The 20,112-nt window shown below is 54.2% G+C and overlaps 1 protein-coding gene across 11 annotated transcripts in view; it reads left to right on the top strand.

The window, feature by feature from the left end:
• HM13 (histocompatibility minor 13) overlaps positions 1-20,112 on the top strand; it is a 49,252-nt gene that overhangs the window by 17,933 nt on the left and 11,207 nt on the right. For 5 of the 11 annotated variants that reach the window (XR_009344614.1, XM_059133628.1, XM_059133631.1 and 2 more), the window contains 8 exons: positions 3,132-3,220; positions 4,867-5,006; positions 5,104-5,229; positions 6,676-6,733; positions 9,869-9,952; positions 12,937-12,973; positions 14,810-14,912; positions 19,953-20,038. Coding sequence is in view for 9 of the 11 variants with exons in the window: in XM_059133628.1 (XP_058989611.1) it covers positions 3,132-3,220; positions 4,867-5,006; positions 5,104-5,229; positions 6,676-6,733; positions 9,869-9,952; positions 12,937-12,973; positions 14,810-14,912; positions 19,953-20,038 (723 nt within the window). In the remaining 2 variants the exon portion in view is untranslated. Of the gene's footprint in view, positions 1-3,131; positions 3,221-4,866; positions 5,007-5,103; positions 5,230-6,675; positions 6,734-9,868; positions 9,953-12,936; positions 12,974-14,809; positions 14,913-17,099; positions 19,138-19,952; positions 20,039-20,112 lie in introns of those variants that run through there. The other 6 variants (XR_009344615.1, XM_059133629.1, XM_059133634.1 and 3 more) reach the window with 3 other exon arrangements.

The following is a 20,112-nucleotide window of genomic DNA, read 5'->3' as shown; positions in this document are numbered from 1 at the left end:
AGTCAGATTGCGTTTTCTGAAATACTTTCTCAACGAAAGTCTACAGTGTAGTTAGAATTTCCATAAGCTGTTGATATTCACAGACTTGGAGGCAGACCTCTGTCAGGATCCAAACCAGAGGGTCCGAAGGTGTGGTTCAGGGAAGGCGAGGCCCTGAGGGGTTGTGTAACCAGGGTTGTGTAACCACCAGGATTCGTGGCTGGTAGAGGCAGGGGGTTTGAGCCCAGGTCTGTCTGACTTCGAGGCCCGTATTCTTCCCAGTTTGGCAGGAGTGAGGGGGAAACAGATTATAGAGGGTGGGCTGGCCACTGCTTCCCAGCAGTCCTTCGGTCCCCAGAGGACTGGGGGAACAGACCTGACAAGGGACTGGAAGAGCCTGGCCCCGAGCCGAGTCAGCCCCGGGTGGGGATTCTCGTGGATCTTTCCACCCCTGCTGCCACCCCCCAGCCTGCCGCCTGCCTTCACCTTGTGCAGCCACCAAGATTTACAAGCCCACGCCAGAAGCCTTCCTGCCAAGGGAACCTCAGCTTATTTTTATCATCTCTGAGCTCATACCCTATCCAGCTGACCTTTAGAGGGAAAAGGACCTATAAGGTCAAAATCTACCACCCTAGGAAGAAAAAGTCAGGTTTTTTTTGTTTTTTTTTTTTAAAGATTTTATTTATTTATTTGACAGACAGAGATCACAAGCAGGCAGAGAGGCAGGCAGAGAGAGAGGGGAGGAAGCAGGCTCTCTGCGGAGCAGAGAGCCCGATGCGGGGCTCGATCCCAGGACCCTGGGATCATGGCCTGAGCCGAAGGCAGAGGCTTTAACCCACTGAGCCACCCAGGCGCCCCCCAAAAAAAAAGTCAGTTTTATTGACCCTTGCTTTCCACTCCCAGGGGAGAAGGACACCAGGATGTGGTTTCCCAGCAGGAAGCAGTGACCTTTAGGTTTGATGTGAGCCATGAAAGCTGGAGAAAGTCTCTACCTGCTGCAGAGGTCTGCCTTCAGAGGCGCTCAGTGAGCATTTACCAGCTGCCACCCAGGCCCCAGGCCTGCCGTAGGTAGGGGTAGGTGGTGAGACAGGCCCCCACTCTCAAGTTCAGGCTCACCGGCCAGGTTGCTTGACTCTTGCCCTACATTATCCAGCGACCCTTCTTTGCTCAGGATAACCAAGTCATCAGTCTGGAGAGTTCTTACCTGAAGTCAAAGCGGCAGTTAAGGTTACAGGCTGCCGGGGCGCCTGGGTGGCTCAGTAGTTAAAGCCTCTGCCTTCGGCTCAGGTCATGATCCCAGGGTCCTGGGATCGAGCCTCACATCGGGCTCTCTGCTCCGCAGGGAGCCTGCCTCCTCCTCCTCTCTCTTTCTGCCTGCCTCTCTGCCTACTTGTGGTCTGTCTGTCAAATAAATAAAAATCTTTAAAAAAAATAAAAATAAATAAAATTTTAAAAAAAAAAAAAAGGTTACAGGCTGCCAAGCATTCATTTAATCATCTTAATAACTAAGAGAAAGATCTTATTTTAGTGCTCCAAATGAGGAAACAGTTACACAGAACAGTTAAGTAACTTTCCGAAGATCACACAGCTAATCAGTGGCAGAGTCAGGATTTGAATCCACGAAGTCTGGCTCCAGAGCCACTGCGCTCTGCTGTTTCAGAAGTGAAACATCAAGCTCCTAAGGAAGAGGCAGGTCTGCAGTGAAGGCCTTAGCTCCTCGGGCCATTTCTCTGTTTCTGCCCACACGCTCTGGCTTCACGATCTCCCAGACATGATTCAGCGAACTGAGCTGAAGGTAGCTTCCAGCCTCATCTCTCCCAGCTTCTGCCCCCCACTTCTCAGAGCCCTCCTGTGGAAGCCCACTCCTGGTTGCATACTTGTGCCTGCCACATTGGGTTCAGAGGGCTCTCTTGTTTGTGCCACAGCCCTGCAGATGGGGAACCTGTTTGATAAGTGGGGAAACAGGCCCTGAAATAGTTCTTAACTCCACATCTTCTTTCTCCAACCACCAGGGTCTTAGAAAGGGAGCTCTCTTTCCCTGCCTTTCTGCTGTGCCCTGGGTACCTCTTGGCCTGCCTCTGTTTACCTACCAGGTGGGAGCACCATTCTGGATTTGCCCACCTCATCAGTCACTGTCAGGCTGATCCAGTGTCACCAAATGCTTTTGAGCTCAGGCTCTGGACAAGTGCCAGCATTGACAGACGCTCACAGTTCTTATTTACATCCCTGTTGTGGGTCCAGAGTTGGGCTAAGCCTCTCTCCCCTGCCTTCTCGCTCACTTCACAGCAACGGTTTGAGACAGGTGGTATTGTTACTCCCACGTAGAGCTAAGGAGATGAGCCACTGCGGTGACTCGCCCACAGCCACACTGCTAGCATATGGCAGGGTAGTCTTCTGGGCTGAGCTGCCCCCAGGGCCAGGCTGGGCCAGGAGGCCCTGATTTGTTAATCTTTGTCTGAAGGTGATCCAGAAAAGAAAGTTTCTGTTCCCTGCCTGGCCAAGGCACAGAGTACACTGGGTGATCTGAGACCATTTTCCAGAGATGAGGCTAGCCCATCCTGAGCAGCGGAGGTCTCTTGGAAGGAGTGAACGTGAGGTGCTCCTCCCCCCTCCACCTCGGGGCTGTGATTCATCGAGCTGATTGAGTCCAGCTGAGTTTATAAAACACTCAGGCCTGACAAAGAGTCATGGAGTGGGGGGTAGGCAGTAACCGTCAGATCATCTGACTTGATAGGTGTGGAAGAGTCAAGGAATATGCATTCTTGACAAGGGACTCACAGAGCGTGCACGGACCAGACTCTGGCATCCATTCCTGTTCTAAAGCTGTATTTTACATGGAAGTCTGGCCCAGCTTTGTGTTTCTTGGACGAGAACCAAGAGGCAGCGCGGAAGCACTAGGATTCCAGAGACCTGTGTTTGAGTCCCTGCTCAGATGGGGAGTCAGCCCTGGGCAGTCCCTTACTCTCTCAGGGCTTCCATTTCCATCTGTGAAATAGGGCTGGGAACTCCTCCCCGTCAAGAGGACTCGCCGTCAGGGCAGCTTCGAGGGTGCCGGGAGGAAGGACATGTGAATGGGCACTTCTGGGATGGTGTTGGGGCTGCGGTAGCCCATGGGGGTCCTGTTTGCCGACCTGCTTTGTCTTTCCTTCCAGCCCCTTCATGAATAAGTTTTTTCCAGCCAACTTTCCAAATCGACAGTACCAGCTGCTCTTCACACAGGGCTCTGGGGAGAACAAGGAAGGTCAGTGCCGCCTGCTTTTCCTGGCCTTGGGGTTCTCTCACCTGTCTTCCCCTTGTCTCCAGTATCAGGGTTCTCCACTAGAGCAAGGGATGGAAAAGGTGGGCTCTGCAGTCACATTGCCTGGGTGGGAACCCAGCTCTGCTGCTGCCTACACGGGGGGCTCTGGGTGAATGCCTTTACCTCTCCGAGTCATTGTGTTTGTTCCAGCTGTAAAATGAAAACGATACATCTGGTACCTCCCTCACAGCATGTTGTTAGGACTGGGGGTCAGTGATGAGGGGCGCACTCAGCACATGGCCTGGCCCGCGGCAGCACGCGGTGATGTTGGCCGGCATAGCTTCTTGTATCATACCTGTATGTAATGTGATGACTCTCCCACCTGAGACCTGGAACAGGGCGTCTTTGTTTAAAAAAAAAAAAGAAAAGAAAAGAAAACTCTGGGACCTTGGGAGAAGCCTGGGCTTTGTGGGTTGGTTCAGATAGGAGTACTGGTGCTGTAACACGATTGGCGAGGGCTTGACCAAATGAAAAGTATTTCTTGCATCAAAGTCTGAGCTTGGGAATGTCACTCTGTCTTACGGGTGCCTGACGCATTCTGCCTTATTCCCAGAGAGGGGTGAGTTTAAGTCATTCCTTTTCGCATTTCAAATGCATCTGTGCCTAAGAGATGATTGTTGAACTTAAAAAAAAGCTAAGCTTGCACCACAGAGTCTTTGAGGTCCAAGGCTCCATCTGTCTTGTGCTTTGTCACATTCGGGTGACTCTTGGGCCCAGAGTGGGGTACTGTCACCATATCATGGGTCCGTTTGGCTATAGGGCACGTCAGAGGATGTGGCCCTGAGCCGACTGGCTTCACATCCAGTTAAAAATCACCAAGGTGCTTCCTGAAAATAATACTATACTATGTTAACTAACTTGAATTAAAAACCAAGAAAAATTCCCCAGGATGCCATCACCAGAGAGGAGAGAACAAAAATTGGGGCCAACCAGCAGTCCATTCCACTTGAATCTGAAAGAAATGGCTGCACTCTCTCACCCCGGGCAAGCCCCACCACCTTCCTGGGCTTCCTCACTGGGAAACTTGGAAGTGATAGGGAATGTCTGCCTCAGGGCCCCCCTCAGGAGAACACAGGGGCTCCCTCCTCCTTTCTCCAGGGCTCCCGCTGTCCCCTTCTTCCTCTTCCTCTTCCTCTTTTGCTGGTGATGTAGGGCTGCCAGCAACCTTCTTGCTTTCCTTTGATGGCAAAGTAGGAAGATTCCCGAATGGACTGGGACCTAGCTAAAGACCTGGGTAGCAGTTGGCATTGACCGAGCACCCACTGTTTGCCAGGCACTGTGCTGAGTGTTTCGTGAGGACCACTTCCCTTGCTCCCCAGAGCAGCCCTGTGGGGGAGGTGCCACAGTCCCCTTTTTACAGAGGAGGAGACTGAAGCTCAGAGAGGGAACTGCCTCCCCCAAGGTCACCCAGCTACAAATGCAGAGTCCGTGCTTCTGACACCACGGACCACCTCCCACTGACCCTGCACCAGGCCTGTGTTCTCTCTGGGCCTCCAGGCCCTCCTCTAGGAAATCGGGGCAGGGAGGGGGTGCTGGGGAGGCTCTGACAGTGCCCACAGCCATGCCCTCCTCCGTCCAGGGGCTGACAGGTGGGAGGGGCAGCCCCGCCCCGGGGAGTGGACTTACCCGGCCTCTCTGCCCAGAGATCATCAATTATGAATTTGACGCCAAGGACCTGGTATGCCTGGGCCTGAGCAGCATCGTTGGCGTCTGGTACCTGCTGAGGAAGGTAAGGAGCCAGGGCCTGGGGCAGGATGAGGGGAGCGTGAGAGAGGATGCGGGGGCAGGGTAGACAGACAGCCGATCTCACTCCCGCCTTTCCCCAGCACTGGATTGCCAACAATCTCTTTGGCCTGGCCTTCTCCCTTAACGGGGTGGAGCTCTTGCACCTGAACAACGTGAGCACCGGCTGCATCCTGCTGGGTGGACTCTTCATCTACGATGTCTTCTGGGTGAGTGGGGCTGGGGCACAAAGGGCCCCTTGCCAGGCGCCTGGGTGGCTCAGTTGGTTAAGCATCTGCCTTCGGCCTGCTTCATGATCTCAGAGTCCTGGGATCGAGCCCCACATCAGGCTCCCTGCTCAGTGGGGAGTCTTCTTCCTCTGTGTTCTCTCTCCCTCTCTCAAATAAATAAGTAATTTTTTTTAAGGGGGTTTGCTTGCCTCCTCTGTCCCTGTCTTGCAGCAGTCATCTGATAGAAGGCGGTTGCCTCAGCCTGGAAATTAAGACCCCAGAGCAGGTCTTCTCTGGGCCCACTTGCCCTCGTCTGTGAAACAAATGAAAGAACAGATTCCCCACGTGGCTGAGAGCCCACCCTGTGCCCCAGGCCTTCTAGCCACCCTCACTTCTTCACCCAGTGGTCCTGGCAGAGCTGTTCCTTTCCTCTTTCTTTCTGGCAAGCAAGTTGGGACCCAGAGAAGTTGAGGCAGAGGAGGTTAATACTGGTGAATGGGCCCAGTGCGGGCACCAGTCTGAGGACAGAGGCTGCTGGGGGGCAGCACATTCTGGCACACACTGGCCCCTCACGTACCATGCTCACTCCCAACAGCCATCACTGAGGGATCAAGGGCAGCCTGACTTCGGCACCTTTCCCTGGCCTCAGGCAGCCTCTTACCCCCTAAGTGGGTAGTGCTGGAGGACTTCATGGTGCTGGAGGATTTCATCTCCTTGGAGGAGCAGAGCCCTGAACATACAGGAGACCTAGCCTGGACCATCAAAGGCCCTTTCCCAGCTCCTTCAAATTGCCCTGTTTATTGCCCAGAACCAGGAGTCCCACGAGGTATCCCTATGACCAAAATCAATAGCCACCTAATCTCGGCTTCACATCTAATCTGGAGCACCTCATCACTCCCTGCCCCTTGCCCTGTGGGTCTCAGGCAGCATTGTGTCAGGACGGGGGCACATGGGTGGCTCAGTCAGTTAACCATCTGACTCTTAGTTTCGGCTCAGGTCATAATCTCAGGGCCTTGAGATCGAGCCCTACATCAGGCTCTGAGCTGAGAAAGGAGTCTCCTGGAGTTTCTCTCTCTCCCTCCCTCCCTCCGCCCATCCCGCCGTGCTCTCCCTCTCTCGTTCTCTAAAATAAGTCTTTTTAAAAAAAAGAAAGAGAGAGAGGGGGGCGCCTGGGTGGCTCAGTGGGTTAAGCCTCTCCCTTCAGCTCAGGTCATGGTCTCAGGGTTCTGGGATGGAGCCCCGCATCAGGCTCTCTGCTCAGCAGGGAGCCTGCTTTCCCCTCTCTCTGCCTGCCTCTCTGCCTACTTGTGATCTCTCTCTGTCAAATAAATAAATAAAAATCTTTTAAAAAATAAGATAAAAAAATAAATAAAAGGAGTTCCTAGGACAGTGTTCCTTTCCCATCTGGCCCTCGCCTCCCTCCATACTCCTGTCTTCTCCTCCTAGGTATTTGGCACCAACGTGATGGTGACAGTGGCCAAGTCCTTTGAGGCACCAATAAAATGTAAGTGACTAAATCCACTGTGGGGAGCCCCTCTCTTTCCACCTCATGGCCCTTCTCCCCTCGTGGTCCCTGTTTTGGTCCATACCTCTCCCTTGGCTCTTCCACACGCATCTCTTCCTTCTCCACGCTGTCCTGTGTCTCCAGCCTGGTTTCCGTCCCCTCTTTGATTCATCTGGCTTTGTTCACATGCAGCCACGCTCTGCCCAGGCCCTGGCGTCCTGCCGCTTGGCCCCAGTGTAGTGTGTGATAGGAGGAGACAGCGGGGCTGTCTAACAGGGCCTGCAGCGGGGCCCGCGGGGGCTCTCCAGGAAAGGAGGTTCCACACTAAGGCCCAAAGCCTCTCACTGGGCACGCTAGCCTGCATGGTCTGTCCTGCACCCCTCACACGGCTCAGGTTTTGTTCTTCCATGTAGCTACCCATTGTTTATAAAGATGAGAAAATCCAGTGATGGGCATGTAGGCATCAGTAAGCCGCACAGGAGTGTCGTCCCTCTCTGCAGCGGGCCCGCGGCACAGCATTTCGGCTTGGCCATGCATTACCGGCCCTCACCGAGTGCCGTCACCGAGAGCCGGCTGGCTTCAGTGTCTACCCCACCGTCTTCAGCGCGGCCACCTGTCCCTGCAGCTCATGGCCTCGTGGTCCCAAGCTAGCTGCCACAGCTCCTAGTACTGACTCCTCACTCAGCCATGCCCAGAGGCAGAGAGAAGGAACTTCATGCCTCAGTAGAGAAGGAGTTCTTCCCCGCACAGACCCAAACCCAAACTGGTTTTGGGGGTGGTGGGGGAGGAGTCATGATCAGGTTTAAGTTTAAGGCTCAGACCACTCAAGGGTCCCCTCCTGGGATGACGAGACCCAAAGAAGAGGATGGAATGAGTCAGGCTGATAGCAAGAAATAAGGGGAGAGTCTTGTTGGCAAGGCTTTGGTCTTGGGAAGTGAGCACCGTGGGCACTGGGCAGCCAGAGTGAAGCTGGCCTCAGAGGATCGAGAAAGAGCTATTGTCCTCAAAGTCTTGCTGCTGCTGCAGATGGGCTTCCGTGAGCTGTTCACCAAGGACATCCGGGACAGACACTCCTGGATGCACACTGCTCCCTGGTGCGATGGTCCCAGCTCAGTGACTGGAGTGAAACAAGTTTCAGCCAGCTTTGGTTTGAATAAACCAATGGGCCCTTGAGCCAGGCCCTCCTGCTGGGGAGACGGAGGATCACAGTGGACGGGCCTGGGTCATGGCCCTCCTCAGTGTCTGGGAGCAGAGTTTTTGAGTTGGCAGCCCCCCAGAACCGGGGGTGTAAAAGCAAGGCTGTTCTGTGGCAGGAGAACAGGTGCTGAGCCAGCCAGGGCGGCCCCGGTCCCCACGTGCCATGATAGATGAAGCCAGCCCAGGTGCCAGGAAAGCTTTCATGAAGGATAAAGAACACGTGTTCACCAAGGAGGCAGGGGCAGGGCAGGCCTTTGAAAGAGAGAACAGGGCTTCAGCGAAGGGCAGAGGCAGGGAAATGCATGGAGGGCCCTGGGAGCAGAGAGAGATTGGGGAGGGAACGTGGCTGAGTTTAGGAGAGCAGCAGAAAAGTGGCCGCATTTGGGAAGCCAAGAGTATCATTCCAGGAAGCCTGGACTGCCCAGGGGGCAGTGAATGAGCCATTGGAAGGCTCTGAAGAGGGCAGTGACACTGTCAAACTTGGGTTCTAGCGTGGGGAGAAGGCCCATTGCCCTCAACTGCTAGGCGTGGTGCTCAAGCAGGATAGCAGAGTGCTTAAGCTGGGCTGCCTGGATTGGAATCTCAGATATGACACTAGCTGGTTGGGTGGCCTTTGGGAAGATCTTCATTCACCTCTCTGGGCCCTGGTTTTCACATCCGCCTCTTAGAATTGAATGGTACCAGGACTGGAAAGATCGAATGCGGGGATCTGTAAGTCACAGTGACTGAGCACTCAGGGCGGAAAGAAGTAGATGGGGAAGGGCATCTGTGTGTTCGTTAGGGAGGCACAGGCTCACCTAGAAACCCTGGCGTACCTCTGCTTACGTATCCTTGGCCGGAGCTGGGTCATGTGGCCACCCCTAGCTGGAAGGGAAATTGGGAATTCAGGGGCCGGGGTTGTCCAGATTGCCCCAGTCTTGTGCCACTGGATCCATCCCCTGGGAAGGCTGCTGCACCCCAAGTCAGAACTGGGTTGATAAAGAAGATACGGGGTGACAGTTAAACAATGTGTGCAAATCATCTCGATTTTCACAATTCTGTGGGGTCAGGTCTCTTGTACCTATTCACAGGTAAGAAAACTGAGGCACAGAGCAGCTAAGTAACCTGTGCAAAGTCACAGAGCAGAGCCAAGATTCAGACCCATGCAGTCTCACCTCGGAGCCTGCACCTAAGTGCTCTTCTGCTCACAGGAGCTATGGAGGGGCACCTGGATGGCTCCGTCGGCTCAGGCCACGATCTCAGGGAGCCTGCCTTGCCCTCTCCCTCCACCTCCCTGCTCTCCCTTGTGCTCTCTAGCTCTCTTTCTCAAATAAAGATTAAAAAGAAAAAAACAGCAAGGCACTATGGATGAGATCCAGTTCTGCCACCTCTTGCCATTAACCGGGCACAGAGGAGGCGTCTCTGTCCATCCGTGACTGACTGTCTAAACAAGTGGGCCAGCTTGATCTCTGAGTGAGGGGCTCTACGTAGGGAGTCTGTAGGAGTTTGGCACATCCAGGAAGGGCCTCCAGCCCAGGCTTCCCTTTGCCGCAGAGCAAGGCCACCACCTGTCCCCACCCTCGCCAGAGCGAGATGAAAAGCCAAGTAGATGTCAGCACTGTGTGGGCTCTTTGGTCCCTTTCATCTGTGTGGCTTTAGGGTCAATCCCACATCCCCAGAGGCTTCCATAGCTACCAAAGAGCACTGGAATGGTGTGTTGTGTGAGTTCTAGCTCCATGAAGGCAGGCAGCATTTGATCTAGGTGACCCTAGATTCCTCCCCCTCTAACCTACTGTGGTTCCAGGTGGAGACTTTGCCCTTCAGCCTGTCCCCGTCCTCTTGCCTCCACGCTCGCCCATCTTTAAATGCAGGTGTGTGCGTTTCATGCAACAGAGGTGGGGGATAGACAGTTGGAATTCGCCTCTCACCCGTTCCTCGCATCCCTGCCTCCCCCCACAGTGGTGTTTCCCCAGGACCTGCTGGAGAAGGGCCTCGAAGCGGACAACTTTGCCATGCTGGGACTCGGAGATATCGTCATTCCGGGTGAGCGGGCCGGGGTGGGGGCCCCGGTGCGAGTGCTGGAGGGACCTGGGGTGGGGGGAGAGGAGTACTGCGATGCAGCATCACCACTGGGAGTGGGGAAGGGACGGAGATTGCAGACACCCAGCCCGTGTCAGCCCAGGGTCGAGCACCAGTCACATGCCAGGTGCTGAGCCGGGCAGCTGGGACGGGGCCGTGGGTGGCGGGGGTGCGGGAGGACAGCAGTGAGCAAGACCGTCCTCACAGAGCTTCTGGTCTGACTGAATGAATAGTCCTTACTGCAGAACAGCTAAAAGAAGTGTCTGTGACAGACTGAAGTCTGTGTGAGAAGCACATCTCATGAGCCTTCACGCGCGTGCCTGCTCCTTGCCAGTGTTTCCCAGTAGGACCTATCCACTGGGACTGCCACCGTCCCCAGGGTCCTCCTCCCCCGGTCCCAGGGACAGCGTGCCTGCATGCACGGACGCGGGGCACCATGAGCGGGCACTCCTGTCCTCTTGGCAAAGGGCTTGTTTATGGGAGCAGATCACAGAGCCGTCCACATGTGGGTGCTCATCTGTGCACCTGGGCTCCGGGCACACAGCCCTGGGGCCCCGCAGCATGGCCTGACCCTGGGGCAGCCTCAGCTACCATCCCAAAGCCTTGGGGCAAAGCCCAGCTGCTGCTCTGCGAGCCACTGCCATGGCTGATGTGTGTCTCTGCAGATCTGGGCCTGGTGGCAGGTATCCGAAGGGCACACTTGTTCCTGTAGTCCAGAGGCTCAGAGTCCAAGGACGAGAAGCACCCCTGGTGCTTGCTTAAAAGAAGAAAGTACAGAGCAAATGAAAAGCCAGCCTGTGTTTCACTCTAAGAAACGATGGCAGTTCTAATATTCTGGGATGGTGGCACAGCCACTTCCCTTGCGACACTTTGGTGTTGTGTGGCCGTGAAGGAGAGGTGATCTCTTTACAGCAAGGAAACTGAGGCCTGAAAGTAAAGGGACTTTCATAGCTTCATGCACTAGCAAGCCCCCACCCCAGGTCACCCATCTGCAGAAAAAGCCTCCCCTGTCAGAAATGGCCTGTAACAGCAATGGCAGCAGTAGGCAGGTGATCGCCCCAGCCACTGTGGCTCTCGGGCATCTGCTGGGCACCTGCCCCCGGGCGAGCTGCTTCTCCTACATTGTTGATTTGCTGCTCCTCGAGGCCCAGTGAGGTAAAGGTATTTCAATTTTACAGATGAGCTAATCGAGACTCAAAAAGACTTGCTCGAGTTCTTGGGCATGTGAGGGGGATGGTCTTGAACCCCAGACTCTCCATAACTCACAGGGCTGTGAGGCCGGGGCGGGGGGGGGGGGGGGGGGGCAGCTCCATCGGGCAGAAGAAGTTGAGTCCTGGAAAGCAGCCAGCTCGCTGTGCAGGGCGTGGGCTGCGCCAGGCACCCCACAGCTTCCCCAATATCCTGGGTGGTCATGGTTCTGGACTTGGGGTGTGCACAGGACACCCCTGCGTGTACCTACATATCTAAGTCTTCTGGTGATTTCAGTAGCTGAAAGTCAACTGCACCCTCGCAGCGCCCCAGTGACATCCCTCAAAGCATTGGCTGCCGTAGAGCACTGCTGTGAGGACCAGGTGCCTGACAGGCGGTAAAGGCTCTGAGTTGGAGAACAGTTGTAGAATTCGTCCGCCGGGGGGATGCTGAGTCCCCAGCTTTGTTTCCAGAAAGGTGGCATTTGTCCCCTCTCCAGCTACCCACTTCCTCCTCACACACAGTCCCCAGGTCTCTGGGGAGACTCCCTCACTTCCCGATTAAACATCAGTCATCTGCTGAGGCACCTGGCTGGCTCGGTGGAGCGTGTAACTCCTGATCTCATGGTTGTAGGTTCGAGCTCCACATCGGGTAGAGCTTGCTTAAGGATAGAATCTTTCAAAATAAATAAATAATAAAATAAAGTAAGTCCTATGCTGCTAGTCAGTGCTTCTGATCAGCTCAGCCCTTGCCCTGTCTGAGCCCTGAGACCAGCAGGGAGACAGACACAGATGGTCGTCGTATGTGAGTAGCATACAGAGGCTGGCCCGGCTGGCTGTGTCTTGTAGAGTCTTGGGCTTTTGGGGTGTCTGGGCTGGGGTTGGAAGTGCCAGTAGGGGTGCAGTGGGTGGGCAGAGTGAGTCATTCTCCCCCGCCCTCCCGCAGAGCCTCCCCTCCTCTACCCTCCAACTAAAAGTTGCCACGAGGTCTGTTCCCAGAATCTGTTTAGGTTGTTCCCCTACTCGGAATTCTTCCATGTGTTCCCTCACTCAGGGAAGAGACCCAGTTCCTCCTTGTGCCCCACAGCCCCACTTGGCTGGTCCATCCCCTGCATCTCCTGCTCCGGGCCGCAGCCTTCCTGGCTCCTTGGCCCATGCCACACCCTAACCCCTCTTCCCTCAGGACCTTTGCATGTGCTGTTCCCTCTCCCTGGCAAGCCTCACTTCCTTAAAGAAGCCCTTCTTCCTCTTCCACCCATGACCCCTCGCCTGGCATATCCCCAGATATACCTACCCATGACATAGAAAGCACTCTTTCACAGTTAGGATCTCCGAGTGAATTTTGTTCCTGTTTGATCGCCATGTCCACCTCCTGTCACGTTGGTTGAGTTCTGTGGGTACATTGATTTTGCTTCCTGTTGTCTACAGGGCCTGGTACTTAGAAGGTCTCCATAAACATTTGGGTAGATGGGCCCAGTGTGACACAGTAGGGTGCTATGTGATGTCAGTGTAGTCCTAGACCAAAGCTAACTCCTGGGACCTTCTTATTCTGAGGAGGCCTGATGGTAGAGAGACAGGATTTCTGCTGGCGGTCGGCAGTGTTGGCCCCAGTGACTGCTCCATGACTGGGAACACCAGGTTGAGTGTTCGTTCACTACCCCACTCCTCCCCCTCCTCCCCATCCCAGGCAGGAGACTCCATCCCCCAGGCCTTCCCAAGGTACTGGCTTCCCTGCCACTAACCCTGGCTCTCTGCCCGCAGGGATCTTCATTGCCTTGCTGCTACGGTTTGACATCAGGTAAGCTACTTTGAAACTCTAGCTCTCAAGCTCCATGAGTGGGGGGTCTTCCCTAGGCAGGGTACCCCAGAGGATCCTTGGTGGCTTTCAGAAGCCTAGAAGAGGTGACCTCTGATCAGACCTTCCGCCGCCGCAGTGGCCGATGCGATTCTGATTTATCTGCACTTTGAAGTACTGAGTGTTCAAAGACCGTGTGGCCAAAAAGAAAAAAAGGATCATACTCCCAATGGATTTAAACCCAGAAGGTCCTAGTGGTACTCATAGTGCTTTCTCACTGCGTGACCTTGGCAAGTGATCTGACCTTTCTGGGCTAAGGTTTCTCATTCTTAACTTTTGTGGTAAACAAGAGCTCAGACCTTGGCATTACCAGGAAAACCTGGAGGGAGCGCTGAGCACAGGGCCACAGGGAGACTCAGCTGCAGTCCAGTCGTCATCATGCATTATCAGCCCAGGCTCAGGTCACTGTGTCCCAGCTTCTCCGGCTGCTCCCTGCGTGCTCCCCTCACTCAGATTTTTGGAGTCCATTGTGGAAACTGAGCAAGGAGCGGGAAGGGGCCAACTCCAGTCACCATTTCCAACAGGAAAGGTTCCACTGTTAATGCAGTTGGGCGTGCCACCAGTAGGTGGCGCGGTCTTCCCAGTGGAAGGTTCTCAGTATGTGCACCGAATTTCAAGGTGGTTTGTGAACTTTATTATTAATCTCCTTGTGCCTCATAATTGCAAAAGCAGTAATAGTGTTGACAGTGGTAACAAGAAACTGTACCAGTGTCTCTGAAATCGGGTTTGTCTGTGAAACTTGCCTCTGCTTACATCCATGGCCTTTGGGAGGGACCTGGCCAGTCAGTAAATAGAGGCACGTCTGTGCCAGCCAGCTGTACTTCTGGCTGTGCAGAGGTGACGCAAAGAGAACCCACAAGCGTCCCTGGGCCACTGACTAGCGACACAAAGTCATGTTTGGCTGCCAGCACCCTCAGAAGCAGAACCTCATTCCTAGCCTGGATGGGCAGGATTGCCAGCCTTTCCGAGCTCGTTCTGGAATCTGTGCCGCATGCCCACAGTGGTCGGCTTCACCCAGGCTCCATGACAGCAGAACCCCCAGTGTGCCCGCAACTCCGGGCTCAGCAGTAGCTGGGGTCGGGGTCGGGGGGTGCCGAGGGGATTGTGCTGGGTGCCAGGGACACGCAGAGGTCACAGAGATGAGGTCGTGAAGGGGAGTCCGGTAACGGCAGTGCGATTCAGTCCTCTCAGATGGCTCGCCTCCCGGAAGCCCCTGGTACTTTATCCACATGGTCAGCAGCTACTTAGCATGTGCGACAGGTTCCCTGATCTGTTATGGCCACTGCTCTGGAAAGGAGGAAGTCAGCGGTGCAGCTTCTGCATCAGTGTCGCCCAAAGTGTGACTTGTAGCTTCACCAGGGTGGCTTCTCAAAATGCAGATTCCTGGACTTTGCCCCAGACTTAATCAGTCAGACTCCCCGGGGAATTGGACCTGGGATTTTTTGTTTTGGGGGGTTTTTAATAAGCTCTCTAGGTGATTTGTATGGTAGCTAAGGTCTTAAAGCCACTGTTTTAGGTTATGGCCCTTGATATTCACAGTCACTGAGCAGATGGATCATGGTTTTCCCATTTTGCAGATGAATAAATGGAGGCCTAAGGAAGGAAAGTGACTTGTCCAAAGACCTATAGCTGGGACAGTCCCGGGATGCATGCCCAGTGCCAGCCTTTCAGCCATCGCACACCTCCAGGGTCTTCCCCAGCTCCCCCTTCCGAAGAGATGGCGCTCCTCCCATGCCTGCAACTAACCCTCCTCCTCTTTCTCTCCACACCTTCCTGAAGCTTAAAGAAGAACACTCACACCTACTTCTACACCAGCTTTGCAGCCTACATCTTTGGCCTGGGCCTCACCATCTTCATCATGCACATCTTCAAGCATGCCCAGGTGAGTGGAGCTGTACTGCGTGCTGGGGGGGATGCGTGGTGAGTGCTCCCACTGTGGCTAGCAGGGACTTCCGTATGTAGGGCTTGTTTGTTGTGACATGCACAAGCAGTCCAGGGGTAGGTGCTCCCCAGCAGTGTCAGCGGGGGCATGTCTGTGACCCGTGGCCTTTCACCTGCGGCCATTGCAGGATGCCAGTAGCTGCTCCAGGTAGCACAGGCACGTGAGTGGCAAGGGGGAGGAGCACAAATACCAGCTATGCTTGTTGCCTTCATCAGGAAGACAGAACCTTCCAGAACCCTCCTGGCAGATTGCTGCTCTCATCTCACGGGCCAGATCAGTGTCCTGTGGCCCCCACCGCAAGGAGTCTAGGAAAGAGGGGCTCTGGCTTCTGCACCTCTGTAGTGGGGCAGACGTAACAGTATTGGGGTGGATGTTGGGTGTTCTGGCCCAGTGCCTACCTTACCAGATGAGTGATGAGGTGTCAGGGGCCCTCTCCTCTGGTTCCCCAGGCAGGCCAGCCTCTGCACCCTCCTCCCAGCACGTTGGGTAGTGAGCTGCCCTAGAGTGAATCAGAGCAGGATGAAGGCTGAGAGTGGTCATTGTGGCCCGAAGAGGGTAAGACTGAGAGGGGACAGCCAGCAGACAAGATTACCGTCTACTGGAAATCAGAGCACGTCCCATGTGCCAGGCTCTGCCGAGTTCTTCATGGGGGCCCTCATGAGTGGATGAAGGTTATGTGCTACACGGCCAGCACGTGGTAGAGCCTGGATCCAAACCTGTGTCACGTGGCATCCAAACCCAGGCTCTGGACCCCTGGCGGTGGGAGAGGCTGGGTGGAATGAGGGCTGAAGGGACACAGGTGGGAGGAAGTCCACATTCCTCCATCTGTTCCCTGCAGGGCTCTGGGCAGCTTGCTGAAGTTATACTTGATTTCCCTCGGTGATTAATTTTTTTAAAAATCAGGATAGTAATAGTAGCCAGCCTGGGGCTTTTTTAGGAATGAGTTAGTATAAGGAGAGTGCTCAGAATTTTGCCTGGCCCAGGTCGTATTCGCTGTCATTGTTGGCACTGTCCCCTCCATCCTCCACTCCCTCTGGTCTCCCCCCTTCCCAAGGCCACCAGCCACTGAGAAACCACCTTTGAATTCATCACGGTAGCTGTTCGTTGAGCAGTTACTGTGTGGCAGGCACTATGCTAAACTCTTTTGCTCATTAACTCACTTACTCTCTATAGTATCCGTGATACTTACAAAGTAGATAGTATTCTCTCATTCTACAGAAGGTCCAAGGTCCAGGGTCCCCCCTAGCCTATAGGTGGAGAAACCAAGACTCAGTGAGAAACCACCTCTCATTCATTTCTACTCCAAATAGCCTGGAGAGCTGTGTCAGCCAAGAGTGACACTCAACGAGGAGGTCACCGAGTTATTGGTCGTGGCTTGGGGGGACTAGCTTAGAGGCCTCTGGGAAGTCTCCGCTCCCAGCCCCATCTGTTCCAATCTGAGCGCCATTCCCCCGGTGGCCACCAGGTGGCAGCCTTGCCTTCTACCTGGTTAGACTCTGAGCCGGCCCGCCCCGCCCCCCGCCCCCGCCTCCGGCCCCCATTGGGCACTCCCACCCTGGCTGGAGAGGTCCTCTGTGTGGGCATGCTGTAGCCCAGAGAGAAGACGAGACTTCCTGGGTCACACAGCAAGTCGAGCTAGGCCCCCAGCTGGAGCCCTGGACTCCTAACCCTGGCCCCAGGCCTGTGCTACGCCCCAGCAGCAGCCTAGCCATTGTCCCATCATCCACCTCGGCATCTCCCTGGAAATCTTGGAAAGAAGATCCAGGACACAAGGGGACCTGTTTATTGAGGACCCTCTTCCTTTCTAAGACACATGCAGCCCCAGTGCCAGCAATTCCCTAGGTGGGAGTCACCACTGCCCATGTCTTCAGCCCTTGTTGCCTCTATCAAAAACCTACTCCAGGGGTGCCTAGGAGGCACAGTCAGTTAAGTGTCCTACTCTTGGTTTCGTCTCAGGTCATGATCTTAGGGTGCTGAGATCGAGCCTTGGCATCAGGTTGCATGTTCAATGTAGAGTCTGCTTAAGACTTCCTCTCCTTCTGCCCCTCCATGTGCTTGTGCTCACATGCGTGCACTCTCTCTCTCTCTCTCTCAAATAAATCTTTTTTTTTTAAATCCCACTCCAAGCCAGGGGTCTGGCAGCCACCTAGAAAGGCCCTTCAAGATGATCGGGTGTCTTCATTGTACAGAGAGGGAAGCAGTTTAGTCGGGGTCACACGGCAGAGCCGACACCGGGTGGAATGTCAAGAGCCCTACCACCCAGTTGCTGTCTGGAGCTGTACATCCCAGCCTCTGCTCAGCACTGACCTTGGAGCAGGCCCCTGGTGCCTTGAGAATAGCAACCTCACCACCTCCCACAGCAGCCCTTCAGTGGCTCCTGGCTCTCAGGGCCTCGGGGAAGCTAAACTTATACCACCTCTCCCCTACCCCGCCTCCCATGGAAGCCCTCTACTTTGCCTGGCCTGGCCTTGATGAAGACTTAGAGACGGAGAGGTACTTAAAGCCACATCCTGGCCAACTGTGTGAGGAGTTCCCTCTTCTGATTCTCTGTCTCATTGTCTGCAAAGTGGGTGTGAGGAGGCCTTTTGAGAAATTAAATTCTGATAAGTTTATATTTGCTTTATGTTCTGTTCCATCCATTTGGGCTTTTTTTTTCTTTTTAAGATTTTATTTATTTATTTGACAGAGACAGTGGTAGAGGGAACATAAGTAGGGGGAGTGGCAGAGGGAGAAGCAGTCTCCCTGCTGAGCAAGGATCCTGGTGTGGGGCTTGATCCCAGGATCCTGGGATCATGACCTGAGCCGAAGGCAGTCACTTAACCAACTGAGCCACCCAGGCGCCCCATTTGGGCTTTTACCATCATTATTTTCTTTCTGCTTTTTGGTGTCTTATTCTTTTCCTGGCTTTTTTTTTTTTTCTTTCCCTTTTTTTTTTTAAGATTTTGTTTATTTGAGAGAGGGAGATGAGAGACCACACACAGAGGGAGAAGCAGGCTCCCCTCTGAGCAGGGAGCCTGATGCAGGGCTTGATCCCAGGACCCTTGGATCCAGAGTGTGAACCAAAGGTTGAAGCTTAACTGACTGAGCCACCCATGTGCCCCTCTTTTTTTGGCTTCTTAACTTGAAATCTAAAATTATTTCAAGTCTTATTTTCTAATAAATGCACTTAGAGTTATGTTATAAATCTCCATCTGAGTACTCCTTTGGCTGCCTCTCACATACTTTGGTGTAGACTTTTGTCATTGTCATTCTGTTGCCATCCAAAAGGCCTAAAACCTGACCTATGCAAAGCCTAACTCATAGCAAATCCCCGATACAGTGGGAGAAGCTCTGCCACTTTTACATACCTCATGTGACCTTGGACAAGTCCTTATCCCTATCTAAGCCTCAGATTATGTTTTTAGCTCCAAGGGTAGTACGTATGAAGTAGTGTGGCTCACAGGCCACACATAGCAGGTGCCAAGAAATGGTCTGAAGGTCAGGCTTGGTGGGCTCTAGAGCCCTGTTCTCTGACCTCACTTGCCTTAAGAGTGGGGTCTCCTCACCCTTACCCCAGTCATCTCCAGAACACCCTCTTAACTTCGTGAGCACCCATGAGGAAGCCATTTGCTTAGTACTTACCAGGCCCTCTTCTGAACGCCAGGAATAGAGCAGTGACCAAGACAGTCGGGGACTCTGCCCTCATGAAGGTGACAGCCTAGCAGCAGAGAGACTGAGGTCTGTAATGGCAGAGCGATGTCCCGCTCTGGACTGCCAGAGAATGCTGCAGGGAATGGCAAGGGGCCTGGAGGGTAGGCAACAAGAGGGCCTGGCTCCCTGCCAGGGAGGGCTTCCCCACGAAAGTAGGAGGGAAGCAGAAGCCTGAAGGAGGAAGAGTCTAGGCAGAAGTGGGAAGAGCGTCACAAGCAGCAGAAACTGCATGTGCAGAGGTCCTGTGGCTAGAGGTGACAAGAAGGACCAAAACATGGTCATTGTGGGGTGCCTGGGTGGCTCAGTCGGTTAAGCATCTGCCTTCAGCTCAGGCCATGATCCCAGGGTTCTGGGATCAAGCCCCATATCAGGCTTCCTGATTGGTGGAGAGCCTGCTTCTCCTTATCCCTCTGCCTGCCGCTCTGCCTATTTGTGCTATCTCTCTGTGTCAAATAAATAAATAAATAATCTTTTTTTTTTTTTTTTTAAAAAAAAGGTCATTTTCACCAGAGTAGAGCCAATCAAGTAATATTGGAGAAGGAAGCAGGGTCACATCTCACGGGCGACTTTAGGCCACTGGGAGCACTAGAGGTCACAGAGGGTTGAAAAGTAGTGTTCAGCTTTCAGGGGCTACAGGGAAAGGAATAGCTTTAGAATCCAATATGCCTGAGGTCCAGTCCCCCGTTGACCATTTAGATATCTGAGGTCTGTACTGTCCCCTATCCTCCCAAAGCATCAGCCTTCCTCGTATGAACAAGGAGGGTGGTCATAGGGGATGTGGAGATGGACTGAAATGTTCCTCAGGAGGCTGAGCTCAGGCTAGTGTACACCACAGGCTCTCCGTCCTGTCCTCTAAACCCAGCTTCACCAGGACTCTCCGCACAGGCTCTAGAGCCGGACTGCCTAGCTTGTCTTACTGTAACGGCCTCTGACAGCATCTCCTGGAGCAAACTTCCACCCCCAGATGAGGGAAGCAGAATCCCTGGGAGTAGGGTGGACTCAGGAGGTTGCTTGACTGAACCTGATATCCCAGGACATTAAGATACTGCCAGCCAGACGCCTGGGTACCTTTAAAGCCCTGCATGCTTGACTTTCCTGGGTTCCTTGCATTCCCTCCCAGGAACGAGCAGCTCTGCTCAGGCGGTCAGGAGCTCCAGGTGTAGGCCCAGGCACCCACTGACTAGCTCTAGGAACCTGAGCAGTCATTCCCCGGAGAAGGTTGGAATGATGGTCATGGCCCTGAGCAGGTGTGCCACCCAGCAGTTGGTCACCAGCTCTGTTCTCTCACAGCCTGCCCTCTTGTACCTGGTCCCCGCCTGCATTGGCTTTCCTGTCCTGGTGGCACTGGCGAAGGGGGAAGTGACGGAGATGTTCAGGTAAGGCAGGGCGGGGGGCAGACACCTGCATGGCACAGGTGCACTCGCAAGCAATTCGTGGAGCCTGCTGGGGC

Source organism: Mustela lutreola, chromosome 9 (genome assembly GCF_030435805.1).
Source record: "Mustela lutreola isolate mMusLut2 chromosome 9, mMusLut2.pri, whole genome shotgun sequence".
Lineage (NCBI taxonomy): Eukaryota > Metazoa > Chordata > Mammalia > Carnivora > Mustelidae > Mustela > Mustela lutreola.
Note: the sequence above shows the minus strand (reverse complement) of the source record. Positions and strands in the feature narration are given on the sequence as shown.